Here is a 14,389-nt window from a genome sequence, read left to right on the forward strand (position 1 = left end):
ATTGTGGGTATTGCTTCATTATCACTGCTAAAAATTGGAAGCAACTTAAAACTATGGTAAGACTGTACAGTGGAAAGAAAGTAGCAATTATGAGAATGAAAGTGAACTTGTATTCTGATAGGAGAACATATCTGTGCTTTACTATTACATGAGGAGAACATGTTATATACTTTATGTGGAATAATCCTACTTTTTTTACAATGTTTTTATCTGTATGCTTTCTCTTCTAATTCATTTTGCACACATTGGACAAATGTATGAAAAGGGAAAAATAATTTTAAGCAATGCAAAAGTGAGAACCTTAAGTCTGGGGGGGGGAAACTAATTTCCTAATGTTTACTAATTTATACATTTATAGAAATTGTCTTTGAAGCACAGTAAAATATAGAATTGTACTTGGAGATTTGGGGGTATTTCTGTACCACCACCACCATAAAAATCAATCCATTAGTTACGAAGTGCTGTATTGGAAAGATCAGAAAGGTCTATTAACAAAAATCTGGGGCACTTAGATTCTGGTTTTTAGTGGTATCTTAAACCTACTTTGGGACTTTGGTCAAATTCTTTAATCACTCTGAATTTCATTTTCCTCTCAGAGGAGTTACCTGGATTGGTGGGTTCAAAGAAGATAACTAGATATACCACAGCATTTTTATTATAATGTCTAATAGACGTGTAGACACACTTTTAAAAAAAAGTGGGATTTTTTTGCTTCTAAATGGGACATAGGTACTTTGAGAGACTCAATGAAAAGATCAGAAAAGATTAAGAACTACCCAACTAGATAAACTTTTACATGTCATGTAGCATTATTGTCAGTTACTGATAATGGAGCATAAAGAAGAATTCAGTGGCTTTGATTATGTGAGAAAGGGCCATGTCCTCAACCTACCCAGAGGAAGTATTAATACTTGTAATGCCTGTGCACATGTTGAAGGAGTTGGAGTGGGTGGATACATTGAATCCAAAAGGCTGTTTGTTTATTTCTTTAACCAAAAGCTTGATTTTTAAAAAGTTTTCCATGACACTTGAGTGGTAAATAAGCAAGTAAACAATCTTCTAGTTTTCCTATTTGTTTTGATTCCAATCATTGTTTCTTCTTTCTTTCATGCTTCTTAGAATGGGGAGTGCCCTACTGTCCAGATTTGATTTGGTCTTTATCCTGTTAGACACTCCAAATGAGCATCATGACCACTTACTCTCTGAACATGTGATTGCAATAAGAGCTGGAAAGCAAAGAACTGTTAGCAGTGCTACAGTAGGTCGTATGAATAGTCAAGAATCAAATACTTCTATACTTGAAGTGGTTTCTGAGAAACCATTATCAGAAAGACTAAAGGTATCAATGTTTCTTCTCCTTAATCATTCAGTTTGGTTCTGTTGGAATGTCAAAGTTCAGTATGTGGCTTACTGTAGAGCAGTAGCATATAAGCTTTCACATCAAAACTTTTTATAATATGATTCTAGAGTTTATGTAAACGTCATTTGAAATAATTTAAGTCAGAACAAGAGCTACAACTACAGTGTTGTATTTATTTGGAGGGTCTTTTAGAATTTTATATTTATCTAAACAAGTAATTTTAGCAGAAAGATTTTATTTGCTACTTATCCTTAAGCTCTTGAGCCTTTTTATCATGCTTCAGGTGGTTCCTGGAGAAACAATAGATCCCATTCCCCACCAGTTGCTGAGAAAGTACATTGGCTATGCTCGACAGTACGTCTACCCAAGGCTATCCACAGAAGCAGCACAAGTTCTTCAAGATTTTTACCTAGAGCTCCGGAAACAGAGTCAACGGTTAAACAGCTCACCAATCACCACAAGGCAGCTAGAATCTTTGATTCGTCTAACAGAGGTTTGTTTATTTCTACATTCATGCTTTTTTGGCTTAAAGAAGTGGATAGGGTACAGTATGATTTCTCTTGAACAGTTTTATGCATAATTGACTCAGTTTTTCTTCCCACTGAGAGAAATTAGAAATGGATAGATAAAAGTTTTTAAAAGATGTGGTCAGATCTGTAACATATCAAAGTCTAACTATTTCTTTCTAGGCCCAGGACCAATTACTTACTATGCAACTTTTTTTTCCTTTTAATGACTCTTGGAAATCCCTAGAGTGTCTGAAGAATGATTAGGTTAAGTAGGATTCTAGGATTCCAAGTTGAGTTTTTGGGAACATAGAATGTGTCAAATATCTTGAGTATTTGATTTGATTACATGGCAGGTCCATAATGATAGTGCCTGTGTTTCTAATAGCAATAATAACTATTCCCAGTTGTGGAATACTAAGAGAACTCTGGCAGTTAAAATTAGCTGGACCAGAGTTTGGCCTTTTTGCTCCTAAAATCTGATTCACTACTCTTTGTTATTTCAACAAATGATTTCCTGAAAGTAAAAGGCAGGGGAAAATCAAGCGTATTTCCTAATCAAATATCCTGAAATGAACGTTCTCAGAAAGATTTGTTAATAGGTAAAAATGAGTTTTATCCGTATTTTAAATGAGTTATTTGCATACTCAAGTTTTCAAAGAATTTTTTTTATTTGTATAAATGTAAGGGATACATATGCAGTTTTGTGATGTGGATATATTGTGTAATGATGAAATCTGGGCTTTGAGTGTAGCCACTACCCGAATACTTTGTATTGGGTACCATTAAGTAATTTCTCATCCTTTATCCTGCTCCCACTCTTCTGAGTCTCCAGTGTCTATCATTCCACTCTCTATTTTCATGTGTACACATAATTTAGCTCCCAGTTATAAATGAGAACATGTGGTATTTCATTTCCTATTTCTGAGTTGTTTCACTTAATGGCCTCCAGTTCCATCCATGTTGATGCAAAAGACATGATTTCATTCTTTTCATGGATGAATAGTATTCTATTGTATGTGTGTATATATATATATATATATATATGCACCACATTTTCTTTATCCAGTCATCCGTTGATGGACACTTAAGCTGATTCCATATCTTGGCTATTGTGAATAGTGCTGTGATAACAAAGAATTTTTTTTATATTCTGACTTTTGATGTTACAAACTCCCTTCTCCCCAAAGTTAGTTTTTGTGTAAAATGAATACATGAAATAAAGCTTAGACATACCATACCTGCTCAGATGGTAAATGTATTTGTCTTTTGTTATCTGAAAATAGTTATTTCCTTTCAAAGGCACGAGCAAGGTTGGAATTGAGAGAGGAAGCAACCAAAGAAGATGCTGAGGATATAGTTGAAATTATGAAATATAGGTAAGAGTAAAAGTGTACATACTGTTTTAAATTAAATACCAGTTATCTTCCCATCTCAAATTATATATTAGGCCAAGCAAAATTACTTTTATTTAGCCCATCGCATCACTTATTTTTCTCTGAACAAAATATATTTTCTTGCTTTAAAATATTTGTGTGTAAATAATTGTTACAGAAAACAATTTTTTTTGAGTGGGTAATACATTCACATAATTCTAAAATCATCATGAGATTTTGAGAAGGCTTGCTCCCACCCTGTTTATCACCCACTCTTCTCCCCCACCTAGGTACCCATTACTTTTCCATAAATAGCATACTATTTATACTGTTCTGTGCCATTTTTGAATTTAATAATATATGCAGAGATCTTTTCTTAGGATATAGAGATTTCCTTTTTTTACAGCTACATAGTTTTCTATTGTGTAGATACACTATAGTATATTTAATCAGTCCCCTATTATTAGATACATGAATATTTTCTATTCATTTGCTATTACAAACAGTGCTACAATGAGTAACGTTCTATATATGATAGTTCATATGTGGGTATGGTGTATGCCTGTATAATAAATTCTCAGAAGTAATATTTCTGGGTTCAAGAGTAAATACATTAGGATTTTGATAAATACTGCTAAATTGTGTCCTTTGCATTTCTGTCATTTAGTAGATCATGATTCCTAAAAGAAAAAAATACATATTTTAATTGATGTATATGTCTACCTTAGACATAGATTTTTTTAAATCAGTAAAGCTGGTTATGTTATGTAGATTTTTTTTTCTAGCTAAAAATTCTTTTGAATAGGTTCATACATTCATATGCTTCAAAGTTCTAAAAGTATATAGTGGAAAAAGTGTCCTCCTACTCTGTTTAGTAGCTACCCAGTTCTTCCTCCTGGTCAGTGGCAACAAATACTGCCAGTTTCCTCTGTGACTTTCAGATGTAAAATACACATCACAAATATGTATCTGTATATTCTTTTTTCCCCTTTGTAGACAAATGGTAGCATACCATATACATTTTATACCTTATGTTTTCACTTAAAATGCATATTGAAGATCATTCCATATCAGTACCTACAGAGCTTCCTCTTCATTTTCATAACTGTGTCAATTTGTCAACTTATAATTTAGAAATTAGCTTTATTTAATGTGCTCTCACAGTACTTAAAATATAAATCTGTTAGGAATCTACTTTTCCAAGGCCAAAAAAATATATTAAAGATAAAATTATTATATTTTATTTTGTTAAGTAATTTCTCTTTCTTCAAAAATAGATGGTTTTTTTTTTCCTCCCTAGTAACTGCTGATTCTGGGGATTGCTCGCTGTCAGAACAAGGTGGCTTTGCCCAGTTGTTCACTTTTGGCTGTGAATAAAAGTGGTGCAGTGTAGCTGAAATAGCGAGGGCTTTAGAGTCCAATCTGGAGCTGCCACAGCTAGGTACACACTGCTTTGCAGTCTTATGTTAAACACACCACAAAGGATTGTGCTCTTAGGTATCATGCAGTGATGCTGTATAAAGTGACAATTATGGTTCTGACACATTAGTGGACACTCAGTAAACACTATTTACCATCAGTAGTGCTAGCTTGGATGATGATATTAAGATGAGACTGAACAGATCCCCCTTTCTCTGACTCAAACCATAAACTCCAGACTTAAAGAACTGGCATATCTTGGATCCCAATAAGAAGTTTCCAAATTTATTTTCAAAGTATTTCTAGGGTCTAGTCCTCAATGCTCTTCATGCAAATTGTCCAGTATCTCTGAGCTGCAAATTCTTTTCTCTCTTTCCTCATAGGGATAGCCTTTACCTAATTGTCTCCCTTTCCTCATAGGGATAGCCTTTACCTAATTGTCTCCCTTTCCTCATAGGGATAGACTTTACCTAAGTTGTCTCTTTGTCCCCAGGCTGATACTGGCTTGTCCCTGGAGGCTGCTCTGCTGGCTCTAGTAGTATGTATAGGGGTAGAAGGGCACACATGCCACCTCCTGAAGGTCTTTGGCTTCTTTCCTGCCCTTAGAGGCAGCCTATGGAATAAGAGGAACTTTCTCCTTAATTCAGTGTGTTAGATTTTTGTCAGCAACAGTGAGGTTATACTGGCTGTCTTTCAAAGCTTTAAAGACTGTCGAATTGACAGGTCTTAATTTTTTATTGCTGGCCCCAAAGCAACTGCCTCATGATAAGTAAAATTATTAATAATTAATGATTACCAACCCTTTCAACTAATTCCCAAAATATTACTTTCTATGCCTAGATATCCTATTGGTATGGCATCACACAGTGCTTGAACCATGGATTTTCTCTTTATGTGATTGAGTATACTAGGGTTTAAAGGATCTTACAGCTGAAAATTTTACCAAGCTGGCTTCAGTCTCTCTCAGTTGACCTTCTTGTGTTCGAGACCCTACAGTTGCCATTTATAAACAACCAGATAGTCTAGGAATTACTAGTCTTTCTTATGTAACATGCTGCCTGGACTTGGTGTACTAGCATGTGAAATAAAGGAATGGCCGTAGATACTAGCTGCCTGCCTGACTTCTAGTTGGTGTGGCTTCCTGGGAGACTAGACTAATAAGAAGCCTAGAGACTGCTCTAATGTAGATCTTTTTTTTCCACTAGGAAAGTAAATCACTGAACCCAACCAAAATTTCAGAAAATTTTGATTTTAACTATTTTTCCTATAAAAAACAAGAACCAAAAGTAGGAACTTCATATTTAATGATGAAAAAGTGCTTGTTTGCTTACAATCCAGAATGTGTGCATCTTGCCTTCTGTGCATCCTCCACTTGAACTTTGTTGTGGGGTGGAGCCATGATTGCCACTCCTGGTTTCCTTTTCCTTGTAATGATCCCTGGCCTTTTGGATCTTCTGGTACCTGGCTCTACTGAAGAATGTCTCATGCTTCTACTTCAGAGACTGTTAACTGTAAAGAAAATCAAGAGGCAAACTACCCTGCTCCTTTTCTCTGTTACCTGTAACATTCTTTTTTTTTTTTTTTTTTTTTTTTTTTTTGAGGCTTTACCGTTACTCAATTTCTGTAGGCCTTAGACCACACACATTGCCTCTGCCAGCTATCTGGTGGTGCTTCTCCACAATGAATCCACTGTTCTGTGGATGCCGTAGATTAGTTCTCCTATCTGAGCATTATGCTTAAGCAAAGTAAATTATTTCTGTAATTGACATTTCTTTTTTTTTTTAATTTATTGATTTTTTTTTTTTTTTTAGAGATGAGGTCTCACTCTTGTCATCCAGGCTGGAGTACAGTGGTATGAACATAGCTCACTGTAACCTTGGACTCCTGGGCTCAAGCAATCCTCGCACTTCAGCCTTCTGAGTAGCTGGTACTGACTCCAGGCACACCACCACTATGCCCGGCTAATTTTTTTTATATTTTTTGTAGAGACAGAGTCTCGCTATGTTGCCTAGGCTGATCTCGATCTGGCCTCAAGTGACTCTCCCGTCTTGGCCTCCTAAAGTGCTGGGATTACAGGCATGAGCCATCATGCTCAGCCTTGTAATTACCTTTTCAATAAAAATGCTATATTGTTCATTTATGATTGGCTTGTACTTAGTATAGGATTTCTCTGCATGTCTGAATACTCATGTCAGACAGTGTTTGCATGTGCTTTTGCATCTAAGAGGAGATGTGGGTGTTGCCTTGTAGAACTCTGTATTTGCTTCTGCTGCTTCTCAAAGTTGTTTTCCTGGTAAATTTGAACTAGTTTCAGGCCATCAGTCTGCATCTGGGCCCCTGAAAAAAGAGTATAAACAGCACCCACATGAGATTACCAGATTGTTTCTCTGAATTGCTTGAGTATGTTTACTTGCTTTTATAAAAATTTTTGGGGAAAAAAAATAGTTTGGGCTGGGCACGGTGGCTCACGCCTGTAATCCTAGCACTCTGGGAGGCCGAGGAGGGAGGATTGCTCAAGGTCAGGAGTTCGAGACCAGCCTGAGCAAGAAGAGCAAGACCCCGTCTCTACTAAAAATAGAAAGAAATTAGTTGGACAACTAAAAATATATGGAAAAAAATTAGCTGGGCATGGTGGTGCATGCCTGTAGTCCCAGCTACTAGGGAGGCTGAGGCAGGAGGATCGCTTGAGCTCAGGAGTTTGAGGTTGCTGTGAGCCAAGCTGACGCCATGGCACTCTAGCCTGGGCAAGAGTGAGACTCTGTCTCAAAAAAAAAAAAAAAAATAGTTTGATCAGAATTACCTGACACTATTTCCATGGTAAAGATCAAGACCCAGTTAAACACATTTAGATTAGGTTGTGAATTATCTATTTGTTATTCTTAATATGCATTCTGTCCTTAGAGCAGTGACCTTATCTGTTTCATTTCCCAATGTATTCCCAGGGCTCAGAATCATGCCTGACATACAGCAGGCCCTCAATAAATGTATTACATTGGTGGTAAAGTTGACCTTAGTAATCATTGTTCATTCATTAAATCTTCCATTTCAGAGTTTTCATCTTTTCAGGTTTATAGAATCTTTGCCCTTATTTGAAAAATGTGTCATGGTAATGAATGAAAAAGATAATTTAAAAAAAAAATAAAGAAAATCTTTGCCCTTAATGTGGTTTTAAACCTGTAAGATTACCTTTTAACTGAGAAGCAGAAGCCTGAATAAGAAAAATCTTAAACTGTGACAAAGCTCATCTGAGTTAGCAGAGCACCTAGCTTTACATTTTTTTAAAAACTAAATGTTTACATTTAGTAAACAGTTCACATAAGCTTTCTCCTAAAATTGAAAAAATACTAGGAAGCAGAGGAGAACAGAGCCACCTTCAAAGGTGAGAGATCATTGTCTCTTTTATTTCAGGAAACTAGCTCAAATATTTTACAAATCTTTCTTCAAATCTGAAGCAGTGTAGCACAGATTCAGATCCTATCTGTACCACGCATTAGTTGTGTAAACTTTGGCAAGTCACTTAACCTTACTAAGACTTTGTTTCTTCATCTGTAAAATGGGAATAAGAATAGTCCCTGGCCGGGCACGGTGGCTCACACCTGTAATCCTAGCACTCTGGGAGGCCGAGGTGGGCGGATCGTTTGAGCTCAGGAGTTCGAGACCAGCCTGAGCAAGAGCGAGACCCCATCTCTACTAAAAATAGAAAGAAATTATATGGACAGCTAAAAATATATATAGAAAAAATTAGCCGGGCATGGTGGTGCATGCCTGTAGTCCCAGCTACTCGGGAGGCTGAGACAGGAGGATCGCTTGAGCCCAGGAGTTTGAGGTTGCTGTGAGCTAGGCTGACGCCACGGCACTCACTCTAGCCCGGGCAACAGAGTGAGACTCTGTCTCAAAAAAAAAAAAAAAAAAGAATAGTCCCTAAGTCATAGGATTCCTAGGAGGATTAAATGGGATAGTCTGTGATAAATAATTAAAGTAACTAGGTAAATATTACCTATTATTAACCTGAAGCATTTTTGACAACTTTCTTATGAGAAACAAGTATGTGGTAGATTAATCATAAAAGCCTTAAATAAGATTATACTATACTTCAGGGAGGAAAACACTTATCCATCTTATTGTTTTATCATTTTTATAGTCTTTTTTGAATGACTCATATTCCTATAGTTCATTCTCTTTAATGTAGGCTCTTTGTCTATTCAAGGAACAAAATGAAACTTTATTGTTAGTAACCCATTAAAATCATTCCTATGAGTTCTTTAAAGGAGAGAGATTGTACCTGTTTTTTTCATCACTGTAAGCCCACCGCCTAACAAGTGACGAGTATATTAACTCCTGATTAAATAACATCTTTGCCTGTTAGCCTGACTGTGCATTTTATCTGTCCCATTGTACAGGCAGAGAATTAGCAATAGAGCTGGAATAGAGAGGTTGGTTAATTGTATGTCTAACTGGTGTTTTCAGACTTCTAGCTAAAATTCACTGTCAAGTGCATATTTCTTTCCTTGGTGATATTGTGAAAATAAGGGAAAGCAAAAGAGATCTGGCAGTAATAGGTGTGTCCTTTAATATCTAACCATTATTACTGCAAGTCAGCATAAGCCTTCTAGTTCATTCCTACAGTATTTTAAAACACCTTTTATTTGCCAGATGCAACACCAGGAGCTAGAACACATTTTTATTAAAAAATGCCTAAATGTATTATGTTTAGAGTTTTATTCTTGAATCAGAAAGAATGTTCCAGGTATTTTTATTGTAGTTGATCAATGTTGTGCTTTGTGCATTTCTCTTTTCAAATTTGGAAGTTTCTTAACTGTGTCCAAAATATTTTTATCCCCAAACAGTCCATACCAAAGTGAATTTCAAAGTGGCCACTCAATAAACAAATGTTTAAATTTTTGCTAAGTGAGCCCATGGCTACTTCCAAATTTTTCTTATAACCTGGAAGTCCAGGGCAAATATTTCTACAGCTGTGCCACATTGGGTAATTTTTTCCTCCCTTCCCTTTAAGCATGCTAGGAACTTACTCTGATGAATTTGGGAACCTAGATTTTGAGCGATCCCAGCATGGTTCTGGAATGAGCAACAGGTCAACAGCAAAAAGATTTATTTCTGCTCTCAACAACATTGCTGAAAGAACTTATAATAATTTATTTCAATTTCATCAACTTCAGCAGATTGCCAAAGAGCTAAACATTCAGGTATGATAAACTAAATACTTAATAAATCTTTTTTGTGATAATTTCAGGGGGTCTTTATTAATGTATAGTAGAACAAAATAGTTTTTATTTATTTAACCTCTTCTCAAATGTGTTTCAGCATCTTGATAGTTACAGGGAACCACTGTAGCAAGACTCAGTCTCATGTTTTTATGAAAACCCCTTGTGGATAAGTCATCTTAACCTCTTTTAACCGTATCTTCCTCCTCTGTTAAATGAACATGATTCTACCGCTCTTCATACTTCAAAGTGCTATTGAAAATTAATGTAATAGCTCTTTAAACATGTACTGTTACTTATAGAATCCAAAGCTCAAATTGTAGGCAGTTTGCTCTGTAAGAGGTACAAATAATTTTATTTGCCCAAGCAACTTGACAGTTGTATATTATTATGGTTCGAGAAGTTAATTTTAAACGTTATATTTTGGCATATTACGTAATGAGCTAACTCTTGATGTTTTCTCCCAGGTTGCTGATTTTGAACACTTTATTGGATCACTAAATGACCAAGGTTACCTCTTGAAAAAAGGCCCAAAGGTTTTCCAGCTTCAAACTATGTAAAAGGACTTTACCAAGTCAGATCCTTCTGGGTTTATTAGCAGTTTAAAGCCATCACAATAATGAAGATATGTTTCCAAGCACAGCTGCATTTAAAAAAATTAAAAAAACGAAGATATGCAAAAAATATATATATACATATACACACACACCGTTCCTCTGAAAAATGATGCCTCAAAAGTATTGTAATAGGAAAAAAGTGTTAAGTATGATAAACTAATTTAAGAAGTGATAAAGTCATAGGTTAATTTTTTTAATTCTCCAAAAGGACAAAAATAAATTATTTTGTCTAAATGATATGATTAAAAATTATTTATAGTTACATTTTTACCTTATTTTTATGAATATTTCAGTTTTACATATAAAATGTCTACTATGTAAGCATTCAGAAAAATGAGCATGTCTGTGTTCTAGTAAAACTTTATTAGTGGACATTAAAATTTGAATTTCATAAAATTTTCATGTCACAAATACAAAATACTTTTTTTTATAAATGCATTTAATAATAAGCCTGGTTTGGCCCATGGGCTGTATATGGCTGTTGACTAGCCAAAGAGGTAGATGATAAATAGATACAGTGATTTGGTATTCACCATCCATTCCACCCTCCTAATGTGCCTTCCTACAATGCTGGAAAGTGAAAAAAAACACATTTTCCCCCCAAGCTCCCTTTGTAGCTAAATTTCCAGATGGGAATTGGGTTCCACTAATTAGATGTCCTCGTGTGAGATTTAGAATGTGGAACTGAGGAGAGAGTCACCTTCCTCTTGTTTTCTGGTGGCACATGTGGTTGAGGAGACATTTAATTTCCCTGCAGCAGAATTCTTGCAATTGTTAAGAGCAGTTGTGATGTGGTGGATGCAACCCTAATTCTCCACCTTTCACATTGTGGGGTAGCAGTTCCCCTGGCAAACCATACAGACCTGCAATGTTTTTCTGGGAGTCAATTCTAGACACCCAGCATGGAACCCATTCCTCTGGCTCTTCCAACAATATTGCAAGCACCCAGTTCCCTGTTTTACAATCCTTTTTAATGTGGCTAACTAATGTAGTTTGTGTTTCCTACAACTAAACTCACACTGATACACACTCCACCCAGATCATGTACTATATGTAAGGTTTTAATCAATACACAAAAATACATACCGGTATTATTTAAAGTTATGGAGGTAACCATCAGAAGAACTAAAAACAGAAAAGCTATACCAGGTTGGTTCTGTAGAGTGGGCCTAGGGATGGAAAGGGACAGTGTACCTATTTATTTTCATCATCAGTTAATTTGTTTCTAAATGATGGAATTAGTTACCATGTGTATATATAACAGTTGATAAAAATAAATAAGAAGGTAAAAATGAAAAATTGAGTGAGATACACTTAAACTGAAACGATTGTAGTACACAGACTTGCAAAATCACAGAATAATTCATTGGGACTATATGGGACCCTAGTCTTTGCTTCCCTCATCTATGTACAGAGATTCAACTGACTTAAAAATACTTTTTTAAAAGTCTTCATCTAGATATACTGAAAACACTAGTCTGAAAACTACTCTCCTTAGAGACTGTATATTATCTTTAGTGTTAAAAATGACTCTCCTGGCTGGGTGCGGTGACTCACACCTGTAATCCCAGCACTTTGGGAGGCCAATGCAGGAGGATGACTTGAGGCCAGAAGTTTGAGACCTGCCTGACCAACATAGGAAGACCCCATCTCTACAAAAAAATTTTTAAAAATTAGCTGGCTGTGGTGGCACACACCTGTAGTCCCAACTACTCTGGAAGCTGAGGCAAGAGGATCACTTGAGCCTAGGAGTTCTGGGCTGTAGCATGCTATGCTAATTGGGTGTCCATACTAAGTTTGGCATCAGTCTAATGACATCTCCAAGCAGGGACCACCAGGTTGCCTAAGCAGGGGTGAAACGGCCAAGGTCAGAAACAGAACAAGTCAAAATTCCCATGCTGATCAGCAGTGGGATTGCTCCTGTGAATAGCCACTGCACTCCAGCCTGGGCAACACAGTGAGACCCCATCTCAAATTAAAAATAAAATTTTAAAAAATTAGTTTAGATCTCTTAATAATGTAAATAGTAATCTAAATTAATAGAGTTTAGGTGGAGTTAATCTCTGCACTGTGCCTGCCTAGCCCTACCGCTAATGCTCGCTCTTGCCTACATGTGTTTCGAATCTAAGTCCAATTGTTTTATTTCTTCCTATTTAGGCTGTGGAAGTGTGTATTTATTACAGTGATTTAAACCTGTACCTTATATGGGTTACTAGTTATTCAAAACCCAGCTTTGGATTTAGTGCCGATAATTATAGCTTACTCCTGTAAGGCTTAATGCTCCTTGCTTCCTAGAGAAATACCTTTGTTTTCCTAGTTTGCTTTAACTTCCAGTCATTAATGTTTATATAAGACCTATTTGCAAAACTACCTTCTTTGCATTAACAGTATTTTCATCTGGTCCCAGGAAACAGAAAGTAGATGAAGTTTATTGTGTCCCAGACTGAACAACTTAATACAAGTAATGAACACTAGACTTGATTGCATGTCTGGTATAAGGGCAAGGCAAACATATTTCTAGAGTATGTCAATTTATCTACAGACAGAAAATATTCATAAGAGATTTGGAATAGAATTTTCTTTTCAAAAAGCTTATGCTTCACATAGAAGTGACAAGTGAGAAAGAATGGGCTGCAAAATTTTCAAGAAGCCTAGAAACAGTTTCCAGGAATTTTTAGCAAAAAGGTAAGATATGCCAATATTGATCACAATCATACTGTCAGTACTTCTCAACTTGCGATTGAAAGCATAAAAGTGGCAAGACAATACTACCCTCTAGGGGCAGAATTTTTATTTTTACAACTTAATTAAAGGATAAAGAAGTAGACAGTAATAGCTCCACTGTGATTGCACAACAGATATTAGTAGCAATTATTATTAACTTTTATACTTTTAAGTACTAACTTAAGTATACTGTCAATAGGCTAATTATTCAAGGTTAAGCAATCCCTTCTGTTTTCATGTTCTTTCGTTCTCAGTGTTAGCACTTGCATGAGTGACTATAGAAGTTGGGATAAGACACCTGACCAGTATATTTTGCTTATTTTAAGAAATAATTCTGATAAAAGGGTGGAGAGATAAAGATTTTAAATTAATTTCAAGCATGAAACTTAGGATTCATATATGGATTTTTATTATAGACTTCTAATTTTTTTCCCCCATTTTGGGAAAAAAACTAGTGACAAAGATTCCCAGTCTCTTCAGAACTATGAGGTGCCCACCTATTTAGTTAATCTTATTAGATAGAAATTAACTATTGTAGAACTTATAATATAGGAAATTAACTTATTATAATAACCAATGTTAACCAAATATTAACTATAGAATGTTTTGGTTTCCTCTGCCCCCAGCTCTGCTCTAACCCAGATGTGTTCGTAAATATGCTTCACTGTTTACTGTGTGTATCCTAGTATCTTATATCTGGAATTTTTGTTTCAGTGGGTTTCTGAATTTTCTCCATTCTTTATCCCAGACTAACCCATTCATTTGTTGACTCCTGTCAAGTTCTAGAAAATGAAATCAAAATTGATAGTTGGATATTTTCGAGTCTTAAAATGTTAGAGAAACAGTTACAAGCATGTTACTTTTTAGAACTAAGTATTGATCTGTCATGGTCCTTTAGGGCAAAATGCTTGACACTTTACTTTTCTATTTTATAAAGACTTAATAGCAGTATCAGTAGTCTATAGTACAGTTGATCTTCTTAAAAAATTATAAAATAGTTTACTATATTTTAAGCATGGACTTTATCTTGGAGTTTTTTTCTCTAATTTTATACCGAAGTGAAAAACAGAACACAATGAAATTTGCTACATAGACAATTTTGGGGATGTTCTATTTAAAAATTTACAATTCAATAATATAATGTAATTCCATATGTGGAAATATA

At 35.5% G+C, this 14,389-nt stretch overlaps 1 protein-coding gene across 1 annotated transcript in view; it reads left to right on the plus strand.

Moving 5' to 3' along the window:
• Positions 1-10,582, plus strand: part of MCM8 (minichromosome maintenance 8 homologous recombination repair factor) — a 33,625-nt gene extending 23,043 nt beyond the window's left edge. Inside the window, exons 15-19 of the mRNA XM_069495666.1 lie at positions 1,120-1,339; positions 1,644-1,853; positions 3,169-3,245; positions 9,676-9,865; positions 10,351-10,582. Coding sequence (XP_069351767.1) covers positions 1,120-1,339; positions 1,644-1,853; positions 3,169-3,245; positions 9,676-9,865; positions 10,351-10,443 — 790 coding nt within the window. The 3' untranslated portion in view covers positions 10,444-10,582. The remainder of the gene's footprint in view (positions 1-1,119; positions 1,340-1,643; positions 1,854-3,168; positions 3,246-9,675; positions 9,866-10,350) is intronic.
• The last annotated feature ends 3,807 nt before the right edge of the window (positions 10,583-14,389 follow it).

The sequence above is a fragment of the Eulemur rufifrons genome, chromosome 20 (genome assembly GCF_041146395.1).
Source record: "Eulemur rufifrons isolate Redbay chromosome 20, OSU_ERuf_1, whole genome shotgun sequence".
Taxonomy (NCBI): Eukaryota; Metazoa; Chordata; class Mammalia; order Primates; family Lemuridae; genus Eulemur; species Eulemur rufifrons.